Source organism: Homarus americanus, unplaced genomic scaffold (assembly GCF_018991925.1).
Source record: "Homarus americanus isolate GMGI-L3 unplaced genomic scaffold, GMGI_Hamer_2.0 scaffold20930, whole genome shotgun sequence".
NCBI classification, from domain to species: Eukaryota; Metazoa; Arthropoda; class Malacostraca; order Decapoda; family Nephropidae; genus Homarus; species Homarus americanus.
The window spans coordinates 6,120,217-6,141,026 of record NW_024748502.1 but is presented as its reverse complement, the minus strand read 5'-3'; the positions used below and the strand labels follow the sequence as shown (position 1 = coordinate 6,141,026).

Genomic DNA, 20,810 nt, shown 5'->3' with positions numbered 1-20,810 from the left:
TATTATCCTAACTTTAATCTGAGGTATTATTTAATACTAAATGTTAAAATCTAGTTTTTTCACCCACTCTTTCTCTTGAAGGGAGGGTTGGTGGGAGGTGGGGGGGAGGGTTGGGACGGACTGACCATCTGGCTGGTTGGAAGAGGGGGGGGAGGCAAGGTGGGGTACTTTGAGTGACAGATAGTGTCGTGAAGAATATTTTTTTTTTGTTATTAACTGAAGATATTTGTTTTAGCTCATAAAATTCATACAAATTACCCGGCCAGAATATAATTTACATTGCTGGAATTCTTACAATTTGATGATCATTTTGAATATAAACATCATAGATTTTGCATTACACATACAAATTTTAGATGTAATGTTAACTCTGAGTAAATATGTTATCTTTTGTGAAAAATATATGACATTTATATTCAAAATATTCCTGGTCTTACAAGGAATCCAGCAATGTCAATTATATTATCCTAACTTTAGTTTGAGGTATTATTTATTACTATACCTGGTTTTCCCCAAAATTTCTCAGAGGGAAGAGCCAGCGAGTGTAGTGTGAGAAGAGGGGGAGGGAGTTGAGTCCATTATTTGAATGGACATTAGCTTGGCGACTGTATTTCTCTATTTCTCTTAAGTATTAATTGTGTGCATGTACCATCATAAAATTAAGATGTTATTTTTACTAGAACATAGGTATTGTGTTGGAAAAAGTGGAATTTGGGGGTCAGCTGGTCTCTATTTCATTTAATCCCATATGTTATGTTATTCACTTTACGCGTTTCTCACTTTCCGCGGTACCCTGTGGGTTACATTAACCGCGTAAAGTGAGGGTTGACTGTACAGTATTACCCTGCTTTACACCGTTTCACTTTCCGCGTTTTGTCATTTACGCGGCACCTTGCCAAAACCGGACTTTCACTTTCCGAGGTGCATCTACTCATATACGCGGTGAAGTATAATTTTTTTTTTTTAGCTAAAAAAATTCATACAAATTACCCGGCCAGAATATAATTTACATTGCAGGAATTCTTACAACAAGATGATTATTTTGAATATAAACATCATGGATTTTGCATTAGACATACAAATTTTAGATCTAATGTAATAATTTGGTTTACACAAAGCAAATATTTTATCTTTTGTGCAAAATATATGAAGTTTACATTCAAAATATTCCCTGACCTGCAAGGAATCCAGAAATGTCAATAATATTATCCTAACTTTAATCTGAGGTATTATTTATTACTAAACGTTAAAATCTAGTGTTTTCACCCAAACATTTCTCTGGTAGGGAGGGAAGGTGGGGGGTGGGGGGAGGGTTGGGACCAACCACCCAGCTGGTATGAGTGTGAGGAGGGGGGAGAGGCAAGGTGGGGTACTTTGATTGGCAGATAGTGTCGTGAAGAATATTTCTTTTTTATTAGCTGAAGATATTTGTTTTAGCTCATTAAATTCATACAAATTACTCGGCCAGAATATAATTTACATTGCTGGAATTCTTACAATATGATGATCATTTTGAATATAAACATGGACTTTGCATTAGACATACAAATTTTAGATCTAATGTAATAATTTGGTTTACACAAAGCAAATATTTTATCTTTTGTGCAAAATATATGAAGTTTACATTCAAAATATTCCCTGACCTGCAAGGAATCCAGAAATGTCAATTATATTATCTTAACTTTAGTCTGAGGTATTATTTATTACTAAACGTTAAAATCTAGTGTTTTCACCCAAACATTTCTCAGAGGGGTAGGAGTTAGTGAGCTGGGAAGAGGGAGTTGAGTCCATTATTTGGATGGCCATTAACCTGGCGACTGTATTTCTCTTAAATATTAATTGTGTGAGCATACCATCATAAAATTAAGATGTTATTTTACTACAACATAGGTATTGTGTCGGAAAAAGTGGAGTTTGGGGGTCGGGCCAGTCTCTATTGGAATTAATCCCATATGTTATGTTGTTCACTTTACGCGGTTTTCACTTTCCGCGGTACCCCTTGGGTTCAATTGACCGCGTAAATCGGGGTACTACTGTGTGTGTGTGTGTGTGTATACAGTGTGTGTGTGTGTGTGTGTGTGTGTATATATATATATATATATATATATATATATATATATATATATATATATATATATATATATATATATATATATATATAGTGACCCCTCCGTTAACGAACTCAATCCGTTCCAGAAGGTTGATGGTTACCGAAGTTCCGTTCTTGAAACCATTGTTTCAATGGGTTTTTGGGTAATTGGTTCCAGCTCACCGAAAATTTCCTAAATTCAACAAAAATGGTAAAATGTTCACTTACTTTGAGGTGTGTATGTAGAAGGCTCCTGATGATGATGATGATGATGATGATGATGATGATGATGATGATGATGATGATGGGATTTAGAATGGGGGTGGAGGAGAAGGAAGAAGAGAAGGCATTGGGGTGGAAGAGAAGTCACCCCATGGCGCCATTTCACCCATAAAATTTTAGCTCTCTTGGTGTAATTCAAGATTATTTTCTTTAAATCAACACTGCACTGCATTATATATTGTCAATATGTAAAATATATTTCAAAATGACCAATAATTTGCTTGGAAACACAGAAAAAAAGCATTTAGTTGAAGAGAGTCTCAAGCAAGATGTTACCTCCAGTGAAAACAGAGAGAGACTAACTCCTGTTTGCTGTGTTAAGAGGCTGGATGCCGCACATTAAACTAGTCACTTTACCTTCAATTATGTTCAATAATTGTTAAAATGACTAAAAAATTGAATATTAAACTTTTAAAATTATTGAATAGTATAAACTTCTTGATATTTACTAAAATAGTAAGGAATTTAAGCCCTAGAACCGATTAATGTATTGGCGGACTGATACTAAAGTTGGTTGCCCGGTCAGTGCAAGCGAAAACATGTTGAGGTCGGTTCGTAAGAACTTCGTTAACCAAATTTTTTTTCGTTAACCGAATTGAAGATCCTTATGGAAGGCAGTTCGTTAATCGAAATTACGTTAACCGAGGTGTTCGTTAAACGAGGGGTCACTGTATATATATGTATATATATATATATATATATATATATATATATATATATATATATATATATATATATATATATATATATATATATATATATATATATACACAGATACCTGTACTGTATATATCACACACGAACTTGAGCATGTTACAGTACAGTATGCAGAGGCTCCACCATTATAAAAGTTTGTTTATTGTTTTATTGATTTTGGTGCAGGGAGGGCAGGGATAAGAAGCTGACAATTGAAGAGATACACACATGCATACTATGGTATGTGTCTGTCAACAAATGCATTCATAAAAAGAATATTTGTAATACATCCAAAATAATGACAATCCTTTCAGTAATCAGAGTACTGTACTGTATAAAAATTGGTACTTACTGACATCGCTAATGTTGAGAGCCAGCTGGTTGTTACTACGCTGGGCTACAAACATTGGATCAGCCATGCCTCCAGCACCTGCAAAAGGTAAATCCATATCACTAAGTACAACACAGCCAAGCTCTTACCCTATCTGAATCTAAACAACATAAAATGTAACGATAAAAGTAACTATAAAAGATGTCCATTTTCTCACAAAAATGCATAAGGATGATGCATTGACAGTAAGTACAAAAGACTTACATTGTATGCCACATAACAAAGGTTTGGTTTAACTCTTCGGCTGCCAAAAGCCCGGGAATGGTCCACTATAGAGACTGTGATAAGCCAAACAGCTGCCAAGATTTGAGCATCAATTTTTAAACTGTGTGCCAAGTGACACACTTACAAACTGTGTCCCATAGCCTCTGGGTCCCTCCCTTTACCACCCTCAACCTCCCAGCTACGCCTCATTACTATACAATAAACCCACCCACTTCCAAACGAATTCGTGCCAACCCTGTTCCTTATTGGGAGGATTCCTTTTTTTCCCCATCTATACATTATATCATACAATGATAATTTCACACATCATTCCCGACCATCAAAATGCACACATTATAAGGTATACCTGAAATCAGGAATCCAAATTGCTTGGTCATGGAGTTCCTTACCAAATTTTTTTGAGTTTCCACTCTTTCTTGGATTCTACGAACATCATGTTTTCTTTTTGCATTACTGTACTGCACCCAGTACCATTATTTTAGTGTTTGTTTTGAGACATTTTTAGGGCAGTACTATACCAGACCTTAGCAGCTGACTCTGCTAATAATACCAGATAAAAAAAATGTCCCTTGTTGGGAATATCCCTTATTGAGAGGGTTTACTGTACACACACACACATTCATCATGGAGGAAGTAGGTTCGTCCCCATCTCCTAGTCACCCAGAACTGTAAGATGCCATCCCAAGATTGTCATATTAATAGCTATAAGCATAGTATACCTAAGTACGTACAGTACAGGACAATAATATTACAGGGGTCCCCGACTTATGAAAGTCTGACTAGCCAATACCCACGAGGTTAAACTTTAAATTTATAGTAGTAAAGCCTAGAATAAAGACAGTAATGTGTCCTCCAATATTGCAGTGTAAGGTGACTCATCGTATTGCGAATCATTAATTACCATTTAAATAAAACAATAATAATGAGATGCATTCCAAGTGTGACCTTTTCATATCTTTTATGTGTATTTTTACCCTCTTTTCCCCCCAAAACAATACAATTAATGAAAATTGCAAACTATATTCTTTAAATAATATTTCTGAATGCATTTTATACAATATAAATGAATAATAATATGGTCATACAAGAGGAGATGAGACACCATTGTTTTCATTTGTGTTAACAGCCGGGAGTCCGGGACGATGGTTCTACACGAGAAAATTCAGAAAATAAGACCCTGGTTGTAGCTATAGTAAAATTAATGTAAAAAAATTAATATATATGTTTCAAGTAATGTTATTTAATGTTCATAATGGAACAATAGAAGTAGCTAACCACTAATGGCAAAGAAAAAAGTGAGATGGATTGGGAACGCCAACATATACGTGTGCATTTAAGGATACCGCATCATTTATCTTTTTAAGAATATGCACAAAAGATTCATTATTGTTTATTACTGAATATTTAATTGGTTGAATTAATCTTTATAAGAGCGAAATGAACAATACAATTCATTAATAACACGTAGAATATTAAAACACACAAGAGGATAAGAGACAGCATTGTTGTCAGTGTTTACACCCATAATGTCAGTTATCCACCTGAAACTGAAGAAAATAAGACCCTGGTTGTAGCTGTAGTAAAAGAAAAAATTGAATACCTGTATGCATGTTTTAAGTACAGTGGTCCCTCGATTTACGCGGTCAATTGAACCCGGGGAGTAGCGTGTAAAACAAGAAATGCGTAATTGGAATAAGAGAACATATGGGATTAATTGAAATAGAGACTGGGCCGACTCCCAAACTCCACTTTTTCCGACACAATACCTAGTTGTAGTAAAAAAAATCTTAATTTTATGATGGTGTGCACACACAATTAATATTTAAGAGAAATACAGTCGCCAGGTTAATGGCCATCCAAATAATGGACTCAACTCCCCTCCCCCCTCTTCCCACGCTCGTTGGCTCCTCCCTCTCTGAGAAATGTTTGGGTGAAAACACTAGATTTTAAGGTATAGTAATAAATAATACCTCAGACTAAAGTTATGATAATATAATTGACATTGCTGGATTCCTTGCAAGACCAGGAATATTTTGAATATAAACGTCATATATTTTGCACAAAAGATAAAATTTTGGCTCTTTGTAATCAAAATTCTTACATTAGATCAAAAAATTTTATGTCTATTGCAAATTCCATGATGTTTATATTTAAAATAATCACAATCTTACAAGAATTCCAGCAATGTAAATTATATTCTGGCCGAGTAATTTGTATGAATTTTATGAGCTAAAACAAATATCTTCAGTAAATAAACAAATTATACTTCACCCAGATACTATCTGTCAATCAAAATACCCCACCTCCGGCTCCCTCCCTCTTCCCACGCCTGCTGGGTCCCTCCCTACCCCCCCCACCTTCCCTGCCTACCAGAGAAATGTTTGGGTTAAAACAGTATACAGGTTGACAATCCCTTATCCGAAATCCTTGGGACCAGAGGCAATTCGGATTTTGGAATTTTTCGGTTTTCTGAATGATTTATTTTATTTTATTTTTTTTTTTTTTTTTTTTTTGACCCACATTGGGGCCTGGGGGGCGAAAATATAATTATAATAATAATTATAATTATAATTATAATTATAATAATAATAATAATAATAATAATAATAATAATAATAATACAGGTAATAATAATGATTCATAGGTCTAGGTCGTGTTTCTCACTTTTATCTTTTTTTCATTCTTGTATTTCTTTGTTATTATTATTATTATTATTATTATTATTATTATTATTATTATTATCATTATTATTATTTTATTAATACAGTATTATTGTTATCATTATTATTTTATTTTGGTGTATTTTTTAATTAAAATGTTTATTTACTATGAATAATTATTATTATTATAGTTATTATTATTATAATAATTAGTATTACTATTACATTTTCGCCCCCCAGGCCCCGATGTGGGTCAGTGATCTATGCCTGGGTGGGCTAATCCCTGTAAAAAAAAAAAAAAAAATGCTCCACAAAAAACTTTCGGTTTTCAGAGCTTTTCGGTTTTCGGAATTTCGGATAAAGGGTTGTCAACCTGTATTTACATTTTTAGTAATAAATAATACCTCAGACTAAAGTTAGGATAATATAATTCACATTGCTGGATTCCTTGCAAGACCAGAAATATTTTGAATATAAACATCATATATTTTGCACAAAAGATAAAATTTTGGCTCTTTGTAATCAAAATTCTTACATTAGATCTAAAATTTGTATGTCTAATGCAAATTCCATGATGTTTATATTTAAAATAATCACAATCTTATAAGAATTCCTGCAATGTAAATTATATTTTGGCCGGGTAATTTGTATGAATTTTATGAGCTAAAACAAATATCTTCATTAAATAAACAAATTATACTTCACCCGCATAAATGAGTAAATTCACCGCATAAATCGGGCATCCCGGTTCTGACAAGGTACCGCGTAAATGACCAAACGCGTAAACAAGAACCGCATAAATCGAGGTTCAACTGTAATGTTATTCAATGTTAATAAATGGAACACTAGAAGAAGCTAACCACTAATGGTAAAGAAATAAAGCGAGACAATTGGGAACGCCAAAGTATGAACAGTAAGTATGTACATGTGAAAACATATGTCATTTCTCTACATATGAATATGAAAACCACTTATTTACTGTTCATATATGTTTTAAATAATATTTACAAATGTAAAACAAAATTCTACTCACCAATGGTGGTAAATTCTAAAACATAAGGACAGCCAATGAATATTGTGCGAGTTTTTACTCAGAAGAGGAAGTCATCAGGTTCAACTGTCAAAAATATCACCTCACCTCCCCCTCCCCCATCTGCCCAGCCAGGGTTGGGTGGTTTTAGGCTTACAGTTTTTATCTTATATAATATCACAGACTAAAGTTAGGAGAATATAATTTGCATTTCTGGAATCCTTGCAAGACAGCGAATAATTTGAATATAAACGTCATATATTTTGCACAAGAAATAAAAATTAATCACCTATATCACATTGCAGTAGTGATTTAAGACTTCTAGTGTATATGTACGATATATACAGTCATGCGCCGGTTAACGTCCTAGGTACGTTCTTGGAAACATGACGTTAACCGAAATGGACGTTGTCCGATCATCACATAAACTTTTTATTTATACTTACGTGTATGTGGAATACTATATACGTACATATACACTTTTACTCTTAAATCACTACTGTAATGTGACACAGGTGATTAATTTTTATCTCTTGTGCAAAATACATGACGTTTATATTCAAATTATTCACTGTTTTACAAGGATTCCAGCAACACCGAGCAGATGGGGGAGAGAGAGGGTGGGAGCGAGCGAGGGGGCCTGGGGGGAGGGGAGGTAGTACGTTTGATAGTTGGCACAGGCCCAGGTCTAACGCATGTATATTTATCAGTTCTTAGGTGACTAAGCTTCTCTCTTAAAAAAAGCCAGTGAAATGACCTGGATGAATATAATTAACATTGCTGGGATTCTTGAAACATACTGATTAATTTGAATATAAACATGCTATAATTTGCACTAGACAAAACAATTTTAGCACCGTAATCAAATTAGTACATGTGCACTCCAGCTTTGCACTAACTCATTTATTTCTTTTACGTTTCTTTTAGTAAGGTGTGTGCATGTAAATGGATGAAAATAATGAAGAAATTTATGTAAATCTACCCAAAAATACAGTTGAAAATCTTTTTATAAAATGTACTACAGTATTGTACACTAATGTACTACATGTTTTATATCTTGATCAAAATATATGACGCTTATATTCAAATCAATCTCTGTCTTGCAAGGATTTCAGCAATGCAAATTATATTATCCTAACTTAAGTCTGAGATATTATATAAAATAAACATAAAGAAATCACCAATCTTTTATTTTGGAACACGAGGGTGGTGGGAAGAGAGGGGGGGGTGAAGGGGGCAGGAGGTGAGGTGACAGAATGTCTGGCGTTTGTTTGTTATTTATTTGAGATAAGATTTGACAGTTGGGGCTGAAGGCCTGCCTGAGTGTTTATTTATCATTACTTAAGAGTGACTAAACTCTTCTCATAATTTGCCACCCAAACGACCTGGGTGAATATAACTTACATTGGAGGGATTCTTGTAAGATAGTAATTTATTTGAATACCTGTATAAACAAGCTATATTTGCAATAGACATAACAATTTTAGTACCGTAATCATTTAGTACATGTACAATACAGGTTTGCACTTAGATCCATTGTTACTGTACAATATTGACTAAATTCACTAGATAACGTACGCCTGGCCGCACAATCTATAAGAATACGCGATGCATACGTGACTGTGCCCGCTCTCGTCCATTTCGGTTCACTAGGTCCCATTACTTGAATGGGTTTTTTTTCAATTTAAATTTTAATTGTTTATTCCTTGATAGAGGAAGCGGGATCCTAGTGTTGTCACTTGGTACCCCTGTACCATAACACCAGAAGCAACTGGCCAGTGTCACAAGTATATACAGTACAGTACAGTCATCCCTTGGTTATCGCGCCTAATTGGGACCCGCCGATAACGAAAGTACAGAACCTATGGGATTTATTCTAATTGGTTCAGGCACCCAAGACCCAACCACAAGTTTCCCATTTTACGACCATTTAGATCCACTAAATATATATACAGCTAGACCCCGACTTACGACCACGTGGACTTACATCCATTGGTACTTACAACCTGCTTTGATAGTACGTCCGTCGGGACATACGACCGCGGCAGTCGTGACCAAAAATATTTTCAAATGACGCGCGCATTTTCTATACCGAAACGTTTCCGTCCGGGGCGAGTGGGTGGCGCGTCTCGGGTCGCCTCGTGGGTACACTCACTCAGTGGAGCGCTTTGTTTGTGTTTGGCTATCATATCCTATACTGATCGCGCTGTGAACTTTAGTTATTATCGTATTTAATTGACTTTATAATGACTGGAAAGCGTAAAAGTGAGAGTGCTGGTGGTGTTCCAAAGAAAAGGAGACAGGCAATTACTTTTGAGATGAAAATGAAGATAATAACACAGCATGAGAATGGAAAAACAATTGCAACAATCTCACGCGACCTAGGTTTCTCACACTCGACTACAGTTGTACCCCACTTAACGCGGTCAATTGAACCCAGAGGGTCCCGTGTTAAGTGAAATCCGCGTTAAGTGAACAACAGAACATATGGGATTAATTCCAATAGAAACCGGCCTGACCCCCAAACTCCACTTTTTGAAGGCACATACCTATGTTGTAGTAAAAATAACATCTTAATTTTATGATGGTACATGCACACAATTAATACTTAAGAGAAATACAGTCGCCAAGTTAATGTCCATTCAAATAATGGACTCAACTCCCTCCCTCTCTCACACTACACTCGCTGGCTCTTCCCTCTCAGAGAAATTTTTGGGGGAAAACCACTAAATTTTAATAAATAATACCTCAAACTAAAGTTAGGATAATACAATTGACATTGCTGGATTCCTTGTAAGACCAGGAATATTTTGAATATAAATGTCATATATTTTGCACAAAAGATAACATAGTTACCTAGAGAAAAAATTTTATCTAAAATTTGTATGTTTAATGAAAAATATATGATGTTTATATTCAAAATGATCACCAAATTATAAGAATTCCAGCAATGTAAATTATATTCTGACCGGGTAATTTGTATGAATTTTATGAGCTAAAACAAATATCTTCAGTTAATAAAAAAAAAAATAATCTTCACAACACTATCTGTCAATCAAAGTACCCCACCTTGCCTCCCCCCCTCTTCCAACCGCGCGGTCAGTCCCAACCCTCCCCCCCACCCCCCACCAATCCTCCCTTCCAGGGTTTTTAACATTTAGTATTAAATAATACCTCAGATTAAAGTTAGGATAATATAATTGACATTGCTGGATTCCTTGTAAGACCAGGAATATTTTGAATATAAATGTCATATATTTTGCACAAAAGATAACATAGTTAATTTGAGAAAAATTTTTATCTAAAATTTGTATGTCTAATGCAAAAATATGATGTTTATATTCAAAATGATCATCAAATTATAAGAATTCCAGCAATGTAAATTATATTCAGACCGGGTAATTTGTATGAATTTTATGAGCTAAAACAAATATCTTCAGTTAATAAAAAAAAAAATAATTCTTCACAGGGTAACAGATGGTCGGTCGGTCCCTCCCTCCCCCCCACCCCCCACCAACCGTCCCAAGGAGATGTGTGGGATAACCACTAAATTTTAATAAATAATACCTCAAACTAAAGTTAGGATAATATAATTGACATTGCTGGATTCCTTGTAAGACCAGGAATATTTTGAATATAAATGTCATATATTTTGCACAAAAGATAACATAGTTAATTTGAGAAAAATTTTTATCTAAAATTTGTATGTCTAATGCAAAAATATGATGTTTATATTCAAAATGATCACCAAATTATAAGAATTCCAGCAATGTAAATTATATTCTGGCCGGGTAATTTGTATGAATTTTATGAGCTAAAACAGGCAGTCAGGCAGGGTGGGGCAAATCTAAAAATAGCGTCTCGAGCCGGACACTCACCGCGTATATGTGGAAAAAATCCGTGTTAAGTGAAAGTTCAGCTCTGGCAAGGCACCGCGTATATGATAAAACGCGTTAAGTGAAACCGCGTTAGGCGGGGTAATACTGTATATCCACTATTCTGAAGGACAAGGAACGTGTTCGTGAAGTAGTGAAAGGAACAACACCTATAAAGGGAACTATAATATCAAAGAGAAGACAAGGTCCTAATCACGATATGGAAAAATTATTGGTGATATGGATAGAAGACCAGATACAGAAGCGTGTACCCTTAAGCCTTCTAACCATACAGGCTACAGCAAGAAGTCTGTTCCAAAGCCTGAAGGAGCAGGTTTGATAGATTTAAAAAACGCTACAGTCTACACAATGTTAAGGTGAGTGGAGAGGCAGCTAGTGCCGATGTTGGTGCTGCCGAAGCTTTTAAGGAGGAGTTAGATGATGTGATTGTGGAAGGGAATTATTTGCCTGAGCAAATATTCAATGTGGATGAGACTGGATTATTGTGGAAGCGCATGCCTGAGCGGACATACATCCACAAAGAGGCGAAAACAATGCCCGGATTCAAGGCATTCAAGGACAGAATTACACTTCTGTTGGGGTGGGTTTGTTGCTGGTTTCAAGCTAAAGCCCTTCATGATCTATCATTCAGAGAACCCCAGGGCTTTTAAACATGTAAGCAAGCACACACTGCCAGTGTTTTATCGCAGTAGTAAGAGAGCCTGGATGACCCTACTACTGTTTGAGGATTGGTTCATGACTTGTTTCATTCCACGAGCCAAGGAGTATTGTCTGCAACAACAAATTCCATTCAAGATTTTACTGATTTTGGATAATGCTCCGGGACACCCACCACACCTGGACGACATGCACCCTGATGTTAAGGTAGTGTACATTCCACCTAACACTACCTCTATCATCCAACCCATGGATCAAGGTGCTATTGCTGCCATTAAAGCGTATTATTTACGCACGACCTTCGCTCAGGCTGTTGCTGCTACTAAAGGTGAGAAAACGCTGAGAGTTTTGGAAGGAGTACAACATTTTGTCATGTATAAAGAACAATAGTGCAGCATGGGATCAGGTTACAAAACATTGCATGAATGGAATATGGAAGAAAATCCTGAAAAGATATGTGCACAGTTTCAAAGGATTTAATGAAAATGAAGTTATTTCGGATATTAGTAACAAGATAGTGGAGTTAGGTAAATATCTGGAGTTAGAAATTGATAATGAAGATGTTGGACAGTTGGTTGAAAGTGTAGCAGAAGAGCTCAGTAACGAGGATCTTATTGAACTAGATGCACAGAAAATTGCAGAGGAAGAAGAGAGACAAAATGTAGAAGAAGAACCTGCACCCCCCAAAAAGTTTTCAGTGAAACAAATGGCAGAGGCATTTGCTACAATTAATAAAGCAATGCAAATGTTTGATGGCATGGATCAAAATTATGAGCGTTATGCCAAAGTTGACAGAACGATCCAAGATGCACTTGCTTGCTACAGAGAAATTTATAATGAAAAGAACAAGCAAACTGTGCAGTCTAAATCGGACATCTATTTCAAGAAGTCCCCCAGTGCTGCCTGTTCACTCCCTCAAGATGATCCAACACCTTCAACCAGCAAGTTTTCACAGCACATAAACCTGTCTGAAGAAAGCGACATTGATGACCCACCCAGCCCTGTCTCCTCTTCTGCTTCTTCCAATTAATATAGTCTCCATGTATCCTGTAAATAGAAAATTATGGGGGCCCTGTGTGCATTCAGCTGACTACATTTAAGGTAAGTGCTCAATCACACTGTAGCCATTCCTCATTATTTATTACTTTTACTGTACTGTATCTATTCCTCATTATTTATTACGTTTAGTGTACTGTACAATATTTCATTGTAGATTTTTATTTTTTTATTTTAAATTTGAATTTTATTTTTTTTATTTTTTTTATCTATGTCGGACTTACGACCATGTCGGACTTTCGACCTGGATTTGTGTCCCTAACCCCGTCGTAAGTCGGGGTCTAGCTGTATAATGTTATGGTAAATATCATAAACACACATAGGCATGGCTAGGTTTATTACAAAGTGATGAAAAGGGTACGCTTAATACTGTAGTCCACAAAACATGTAGCTATGCTTTTTTTATTTGGTCTCCCGTCATACGAGTCCGTTTTCTCTCACATCAGGATGCCTGAGTCCTCCGTTTTCTCTCTTAATCTTAGAGTGCACCAGAAACTTTACTATTTTTAGTAATGCCACAGAATTTGAAATTGCAACCCCAATTGCAACTGGGGTTGCAATTGTTGAGGCAACTAGATATGTCTGATTACAGCAAATGTGTTATTGTCAATTTGTAGGTGAAAGATTTTATCCTCAATAGATGTAGGTTAACATTTCACCTGTAGGCAAATGCTTAAAAAAAGCCTAAGTAAGGAAGCATATTCCTTTAACACATAATATCTGACCAGTATGGGGAGGATCATCGTGTCTCCGTCAGGGGGTCGTGGAGTGGTGGTCCAGCAGGCGTCACATTTTTTTTTGGGGGGGGGACACGGACGTATATGCGATCGGATGTTGTTCGGTCGGACTTTAACCGGCGCATGACTGCATAGTGATTTAAAGGCGATTTAGGGGGATTTGAGGAGTGTTTCTGACTTTATGCATTTTTTGGCTTTACTTTGTATGTACTTTTCTGTGAGCTGGAACCAATTACCCAATATCCCAGTGAAATAATGGATTCGGTTAACTAAATTTTTGGTTAACGAACGACTCTATGGAACGAATTGTGTTCGTTAACCGAGGGACCACTGTACGAAGAATATAATGGCATAAATTGAATTGAGTCCTAAATTAACCAGGATCTTAGATATGAATCTTCGTTAGTTGAACCGTCGTTATCAGAGGCTTTACTGTATTTTATTTACCTGATGATTTATATTTTACTTTCATTTACAGTATTTTGTCATTCTATTTCTTCTTTTGTCTTAAATTAAGTGATTGTAGATGTATATAAGGACTTAGGCTATGATATAGTGGGATTTTAAACATTGTTCTTTAAGTATGGTATGCACATAGCATGTGTTTCGACTTAAGTACATTTTCGACTTAAGAACGTCCTCAGGAACGGGACCCTTTCATTACCCGGAGTCTCCTGATATTATGTCGCAGACCACCCACTGGTATCCCAGGCTCACCTATAATGTATTTCATGTGAGTATATCATGTGAGTTTAAGTTACAACCGTCCAACCCGGCCCTCTGTACGCGCTCCTAGCGGAGTTCTTAACCATTCGTGAGAAAGTAGACATATTGCCTATTACAGTAGGCAAGGTCATATTCATGGCAAGCTCTGTACATAATATAGATAATATATGTACACCCTCCCATACTTCCTCCTGCTACAGTGTGTTTTCAATCCTCATCTCTGAGAGTTGTGAACCACGGGAGTATGAACCTGTGTCCAGAGCATTCACTCGTGACGTGAAGTGGGGGACAGGGGGCCGGTGTGTGAGGAGGGTGACGGGGTAGTGGGGGGAAGCGGGTTGAGGTGAATAAACTTTTTGGGGGGGGGGGGGAAACAGGATTGTACTGAATGTACCAATTGTGTGGCTTAAATTGATTTTGGCACTGTTTGCTTTTCTGGCAACATTGAGGACATGAAGTGGATGATGCAATCAGAACTCAGGTATTACATCTCCCTACTTACTGTATTGCATCAAATCATACAGTGCATACGTGTCATACTCCTTTCATAAAGTCTCTTTTCAGTGTTTGCTTTTGACAGTGATAAATTTTTAGCCAAATTTGAACAAAGATACCTCGTAATTGCGTGAAAAGTGCAGATAACTTTTGTTATGTTTGTGGAGAATTGACTTTTGCATCACAAAAGCATACTATAACTACCATGATGAGGAAAGCCTATCATTTTTATTTTGACTGTAAGATTGGAGATCAGGACAAGAGCTGGGCCCCTCACATATGCTGCAATACTTGTGCAACGAACTTTTGCCAGTGGTTGAATCGGAAAAGGAAAGCTATGACTATTACAGTGCCAATGGTGTGGAGGGAGCCAACAGATCATGTAGGCAATTGTTACTACTGCATGGTGCCTCCAGTTAGGAAAGGAATTTGCAAGAAGAAAACATGGATTTTACAATATCCGAATTTACCATCTGCTATATGCCAGGTACCTCACGGAGAAGGACTATCCATTCCTGAACCCCCAGACTCGTTCTCCCTGGAGTCAGCCCCCAGACTCATTCTCCCTGGAGTCAGAGAACGAAGAGGATGATGGAACCTGCGAGCCTTCAACTTCACAAGACCATGATTTCGTTCATAACTTGACATCTTCTGAACCACACAATATAACTCAGAATGAACTAAACGACTTTGTCAGAGATCTAGATTTGCCAAAGAATAAGGAAGAAATGTTGGGCTGCAAACTGCAGCAGTGGAATTTCCTTGCTGAAAATGTTTGAGTGTGTAAGTTTCGTGACCATCAAAATTTTTTTTGCCCCATTCCTCGTCCTGGAAGCTGACCTTGTAGCCTGCATGGACATCGATGGTCTGATGGCAGCCCTCAGCATCATTCATAATCCTGCTGAGTGGAGACTTCATTGATTCATCTAAAAGCTGTTGTATTGCATGTTGGCAGCATGTTGCCATCAATTCCGGTTGGTCATGCTGTCCACATAAGGGAAACGTATGACAACATGAAGCAACTTTTGAGCTGTATTAACTATAACAAACGTCAGTGGCAGCTTTGTGGCGACCTGAAGGTTGTTGCTATCTTGCTTGGACTGCAGCCAGGCTACACTAAGTATTGCTGTTTTGTGTGTGCATGGGGATTGGCCACTCTGACACTCATTGGAACCAGGAGCAAAATATGTTCAGTATCCTCCACTTGTAAAACCAAGGAAGACTTTGTTATCACCCTTCCACATCAAATTAGGCCTCATGAAGAATATTGTTAAGGCTATGGATAAAACAGGGGCACCCTTTAAGTACCTCGGTAATAAATTCCCAAAGCTCAGTGAAGCAAAAATCAAGGAGGGTGTTTTCGTTGGTCCACAGATCCACGAGCTCCTCAGAGATGAGGAGTTTCATTGTATCCTGAGTGGTGAGGAGAAGACAGTGTGGAATGCTTTCCGGTTAGTGGCAACCAATTTTCTCGGAAATGATAATTACAGGGAACTGGTGGAAAACCTGCTGTTGTCCTATAAGAAATGGGCTGCATTGTCATCTGAATTTTTTTCTGGCCAACTGCAGAGCAGTCAGCAATGAACATGGTGAACATTTCCACCAGGACATCTCAATGATGGAGAAACATTACCAGGGAAAATGGAGCCCATCAATGTTAGCAGAATACTGCTGGAAAGTAACAAGAGATGCTAAAGAACTTGAATACAAGAGACATGCAAAAAAAACAAAAGGGTTTAATCAAGATAAGTAAGTGACCATTATGTTACTAATATATTGTACAGTAAGATCTCATATTTTGCGCGATTTCATTTTGCATTTTTGAATTTCGTGAGCACTACCTAATGTAACCAAGTATAATATTTGGCATAAAATATCGTGAGTTTCGTGAGATCCAGCAAGCAGAATACTGGCCACCGTCTTGAATGACGTCACAGCCCTCATACCAGTTACAGTCATTTCTACTACAGTGAGTGTTTTGTCAACGCAAATTGGTTGTAACTTTTGCATACGAATGTTGGCTTTTGAGCGATTCCATCCTCAATGTTTTGATTCCATCCTCTACGTTTTAAGCATGGCGCGGGGTTATGCAATGTTTACAGTTCACGTTCGACATCACATGGTCAATTGATTCGTGCCTTTTGTTTGTAAAGTGTTTTTTTAGAGGTGCTATGTAAATTTCGTTCTTTTTTTTCAAATTTAGTTGTTACCCATAAATACTATATGAAAAGAATAAGTAAAAAGAATGTTTCGCAGTGAGGACTAATAACGGTTTACACCAGCACTCTCTGTTTACATCACGTGATCAGTTGAATCGTGCAGTTTCTGTCGATTGCTCCGTGATTTTCGCTGTTTTCTCCAATTTCATTGCGTTAGCGATGAATATGGAAAGACAAGGTAAGAAGAATGTTTCCAAGAAGCGTTCTGGTGATCAAATTACCGGTGGTGAACGTAAAAGAGGTTTACAAGAATGCAAATACTGTACTGCGTTGTAGCCTGCACCATTCTAGCAACCACGTGGGCTGCTATTGTGTGCTTTTTTGGGTGGTGCTACCACCTGTCGAGTCAAGATAATGGCCTCTACCTCTACTGGGGGTCCTACTGGTGCTGGTGGGACAGACCCACCTAAGCGGCCAAATAAGGAAAAGGAGAAGCGGGACTATCGTAAGGGAGTTAAAATTGCCAAGTACTCAATGCAGGATAAGCAGCATGTGATTAAGTTACTTGAGGAAGGCCTGAAACCTAGTGAGATAAGAAAGGTTACTGGTTTTCCGGAAAGCACAATAAGGTCAATAAAGGCAGAATTTGTATCATTTGGAGGTTATAAAAGGAAAATCAGAGGTTGAAGTAGAGTGGCCAGTCTATATTGTTATTTTTCCCATTAGTTTATGTACAGTATTACCCCGCTTAACGCGGTTTCACTTAACGCGATTTCGCATATACGCGGTGCCTCGCCAGAACCGAACTTTCACTTAACGCGGTTCATCTACCCATATACGCGGTGAAGTATATTTCTTTTTTTTTATTTAACTCATAAAATTCATACAAATTACCCGGCCAGAATATAATTTACATTGCTGGAATTCTTACAATTTGATGATCATTTTGAATATAAACATCATAGATTTTGCATTACACATACAAATTTTAGATATAATGTTTACTCTGAGTAAATATGTTATCTTTTGTGCAAAATATATGACATTTATATTCAAAATATTCCTGGTCTTACAAGGAATCCAGCAATGTCAATTATATTATCCTAACTTTAGTTTGAGGTATTATTTATTAAAATCCAGTGGTTTTCCCCCCAAAATTTCTCAGAGAGGGAAGAGCCAGCGAGTGTAGTGTGAGAAGAGGGGGAGGGAGTTGAGTCCATTATTTGAATGGACATTAGCTTGGCGACTGTATTTCTCTATTTCTCTTAAGTATTAATTGTGTGCATGTACCATCATAAAATTAAGATGTTATTTTTACTAGAACATAGGTATTGTGTCGGAAAAAGTAGAGTTTGGGGGTCGGGCCAGTCTCTATTGGAATTAATCCCATATGTTCTGTTGTTCACTTAACGCGGTTTTCACTTAACACGGTACCCTGTGGGTTCAATTGACCGCGTTAAGTGGGGTACTACTGTATTTGCATTTGGCGAATTTGAATTTGGCGCAATTTTTCCAGTCTATATATTACTGGCGAAATACAAGATCTTACTGTATGGTATATACAAAATTTGAAAATTAAATTTGCTTGGAAACTGTAGCCAGTCAATTGTTTTTATGGTTATATTCATTTTCAGCGCCACAAAATCCATAAAGGGAAAACCATTTTATCTCCGAAGCAAAAAATTTGGCAAAAATTTGTAGACCAGTGTTCCATCCACTCTGTGCAGTACAAGAGTTCTTCACCAAAACCAAACCAGAGATGGTAAATGATTCATTCTTTCATTTTGCATTAGCCTGTATGCATATCTTTATTCTTCTAAGATAATAATATGTTTTTTAACCACTTGTGTGCAGGATCCCATATGTACTGAACAAAATTGTCTGGCTTTAGCCAAATAAAATGACAAAAGTAGGATCCCTGTAGTGAAGGGGTTAAGAACTTTCAATTATCATGAAAATTGTGCAAACGGTCTGAGCAATCACAAAGACATCATTCAGCTCTTCACCACAGCTCATCCATGGTATACAAGTATACAGTACAGTATGTTTTTTAGGAATCCAAATTTTTCATGATAACTGCACAAGTGGTGCAAGACAAATTTACTACGACACAGTCAAGAGGTTAAGGAATGGCTAAATGTTCACTAATGGATTTGCTTGTACAGTACTGTGTAGGAGTGTGGAGTTTGTTTTTTTATTCTTGCAAGACATTTCCCACATGGAAGTGTGTTTCTGGAATCAAGAGCAATGACTTGAAAAAAGTTTCCATCCCTCAAAAGAATGACATGGTAAATGTAAATTGATACACACTGGGATCCTCATTCACCACATCAAGTAGCCAAAAAGTCCTTAAAAATTAATTATTTTTTCCTCTATGTCTTCTTTAACACAATATTTAGACAGCATATAGAAATTTAGAGCAACCACTCACCGTAATCTATCCTTTATAAGTGAATAACACAGTCAGAGATTAAGTCACTTTCAGTCACATAAACAGATGCTATCTAAGCTAAAACATTGAGTGGGGTACTGGAGAGAAGTTCACCAAGCCTAATATTAAGCTGTGCAGCATACACATTTATGTGAATTATTAAGCACAGTTCTAGTACAGTATGTACTACAAAAAAAATTGGAAGATACAAAACCAGGTACAAAAAATAACAAAATTCACTTAGGCATGAGGCACACTTATCTACATACTGTACTTCAGATACCTGTACAATTTTATTGTAATTATGATGTCTGTTATGTTTTAAATCAATCCATCAACTACTGCAAGTCCAGTTAAGACTACAGGATGATGCTGACTTTCAGTTTGCTGTACTATACAGTAAAACCATATCTTGTTATTTGCAATTTATATTTTAGCACCTATATTCAATAACAAAGCATACCCCGCTTATCCGCAAAGCGAATTAGAAAAAAAATAATTACGAACCTCTACAGTAAATTTGTTTCAAACCGTGCACACTAGCCTCATAGTCCACTGACAGAAGTAGTGTTTGGCAGAGATGACAGGCATGAGGCTGTTCCCAACTATGGAATTCTTACCCCACGACTCGGCCAATTATGCTGTACAGCAAGTCCACACTTAACGTCGTCCCGCTTAACGTTGTTTCAGTACTACGTCGCAAAACTTTGGAGATCAAAAATTCGTTTAACGTCCCGGTGACCCAATACTACGTCAATTTGCGTTGTCACGGACTACTTTCTACATCGCATCACCCTCTCTCATCTGGCCATGCTACGCTCTCTCGGCGCGGCGCAGTCTCTCAGTGACTCACCACCCTCCTCCTTCGCCCCAACCATACAGTACTCCTCCCCTCCCGCCATCCACCTCCTCAGCTTCACTACCCACCATGATAAAGGTTTAACAAGCAGCTGTGCCTTATTGCTTTTATCGTGTGTGTGGTGGGTTCCATATGAGTTTTCATAATAAGAGTATTGTTTTGTACATATGATGATATTTAATCTTCAAGGAGCAGCGGAATATATCTACACAAGCAAAATGAGGAATGTGTGCTGGAGGTGCTTGCTGGCTCAAGCTGCACAGTTTTGTGTTTTTGCTGTGTATTCATACTACTCCAGGACACACGAAAGAGTCCTCTCTGTCTGCTTTGATCTGTTGTGTTGTGTGGTAGCATCGATACTGCATCGCAAAAGCTTTTGTAATGCTTCCCACTCACTCACTCGCTCACTCACACATATATT

General features: G+C 37.1%; 1 protein-coding gene across 1 annotated transcript in view; it reads right to left on the bottom strand.

Annotated features, from left to right (window-relative positions):
* LOC121880309 (transcription factor p65-like) overlaps positions 1-20,810 on the bottom strand; it is a gene marked incomplete in the record, with an annotated part of 127,130 nt that overhangs the window by 79,780 nt on the left and 26,540 nt on the right. Inside the window, 1 exon segment of the mRNA XM_042387469.1 lies at positions 3,420-3,497. Within this exon segment, the coding sequence (XP_042243403.1) occupies positions 3,420-3,486 (67 nt within the window).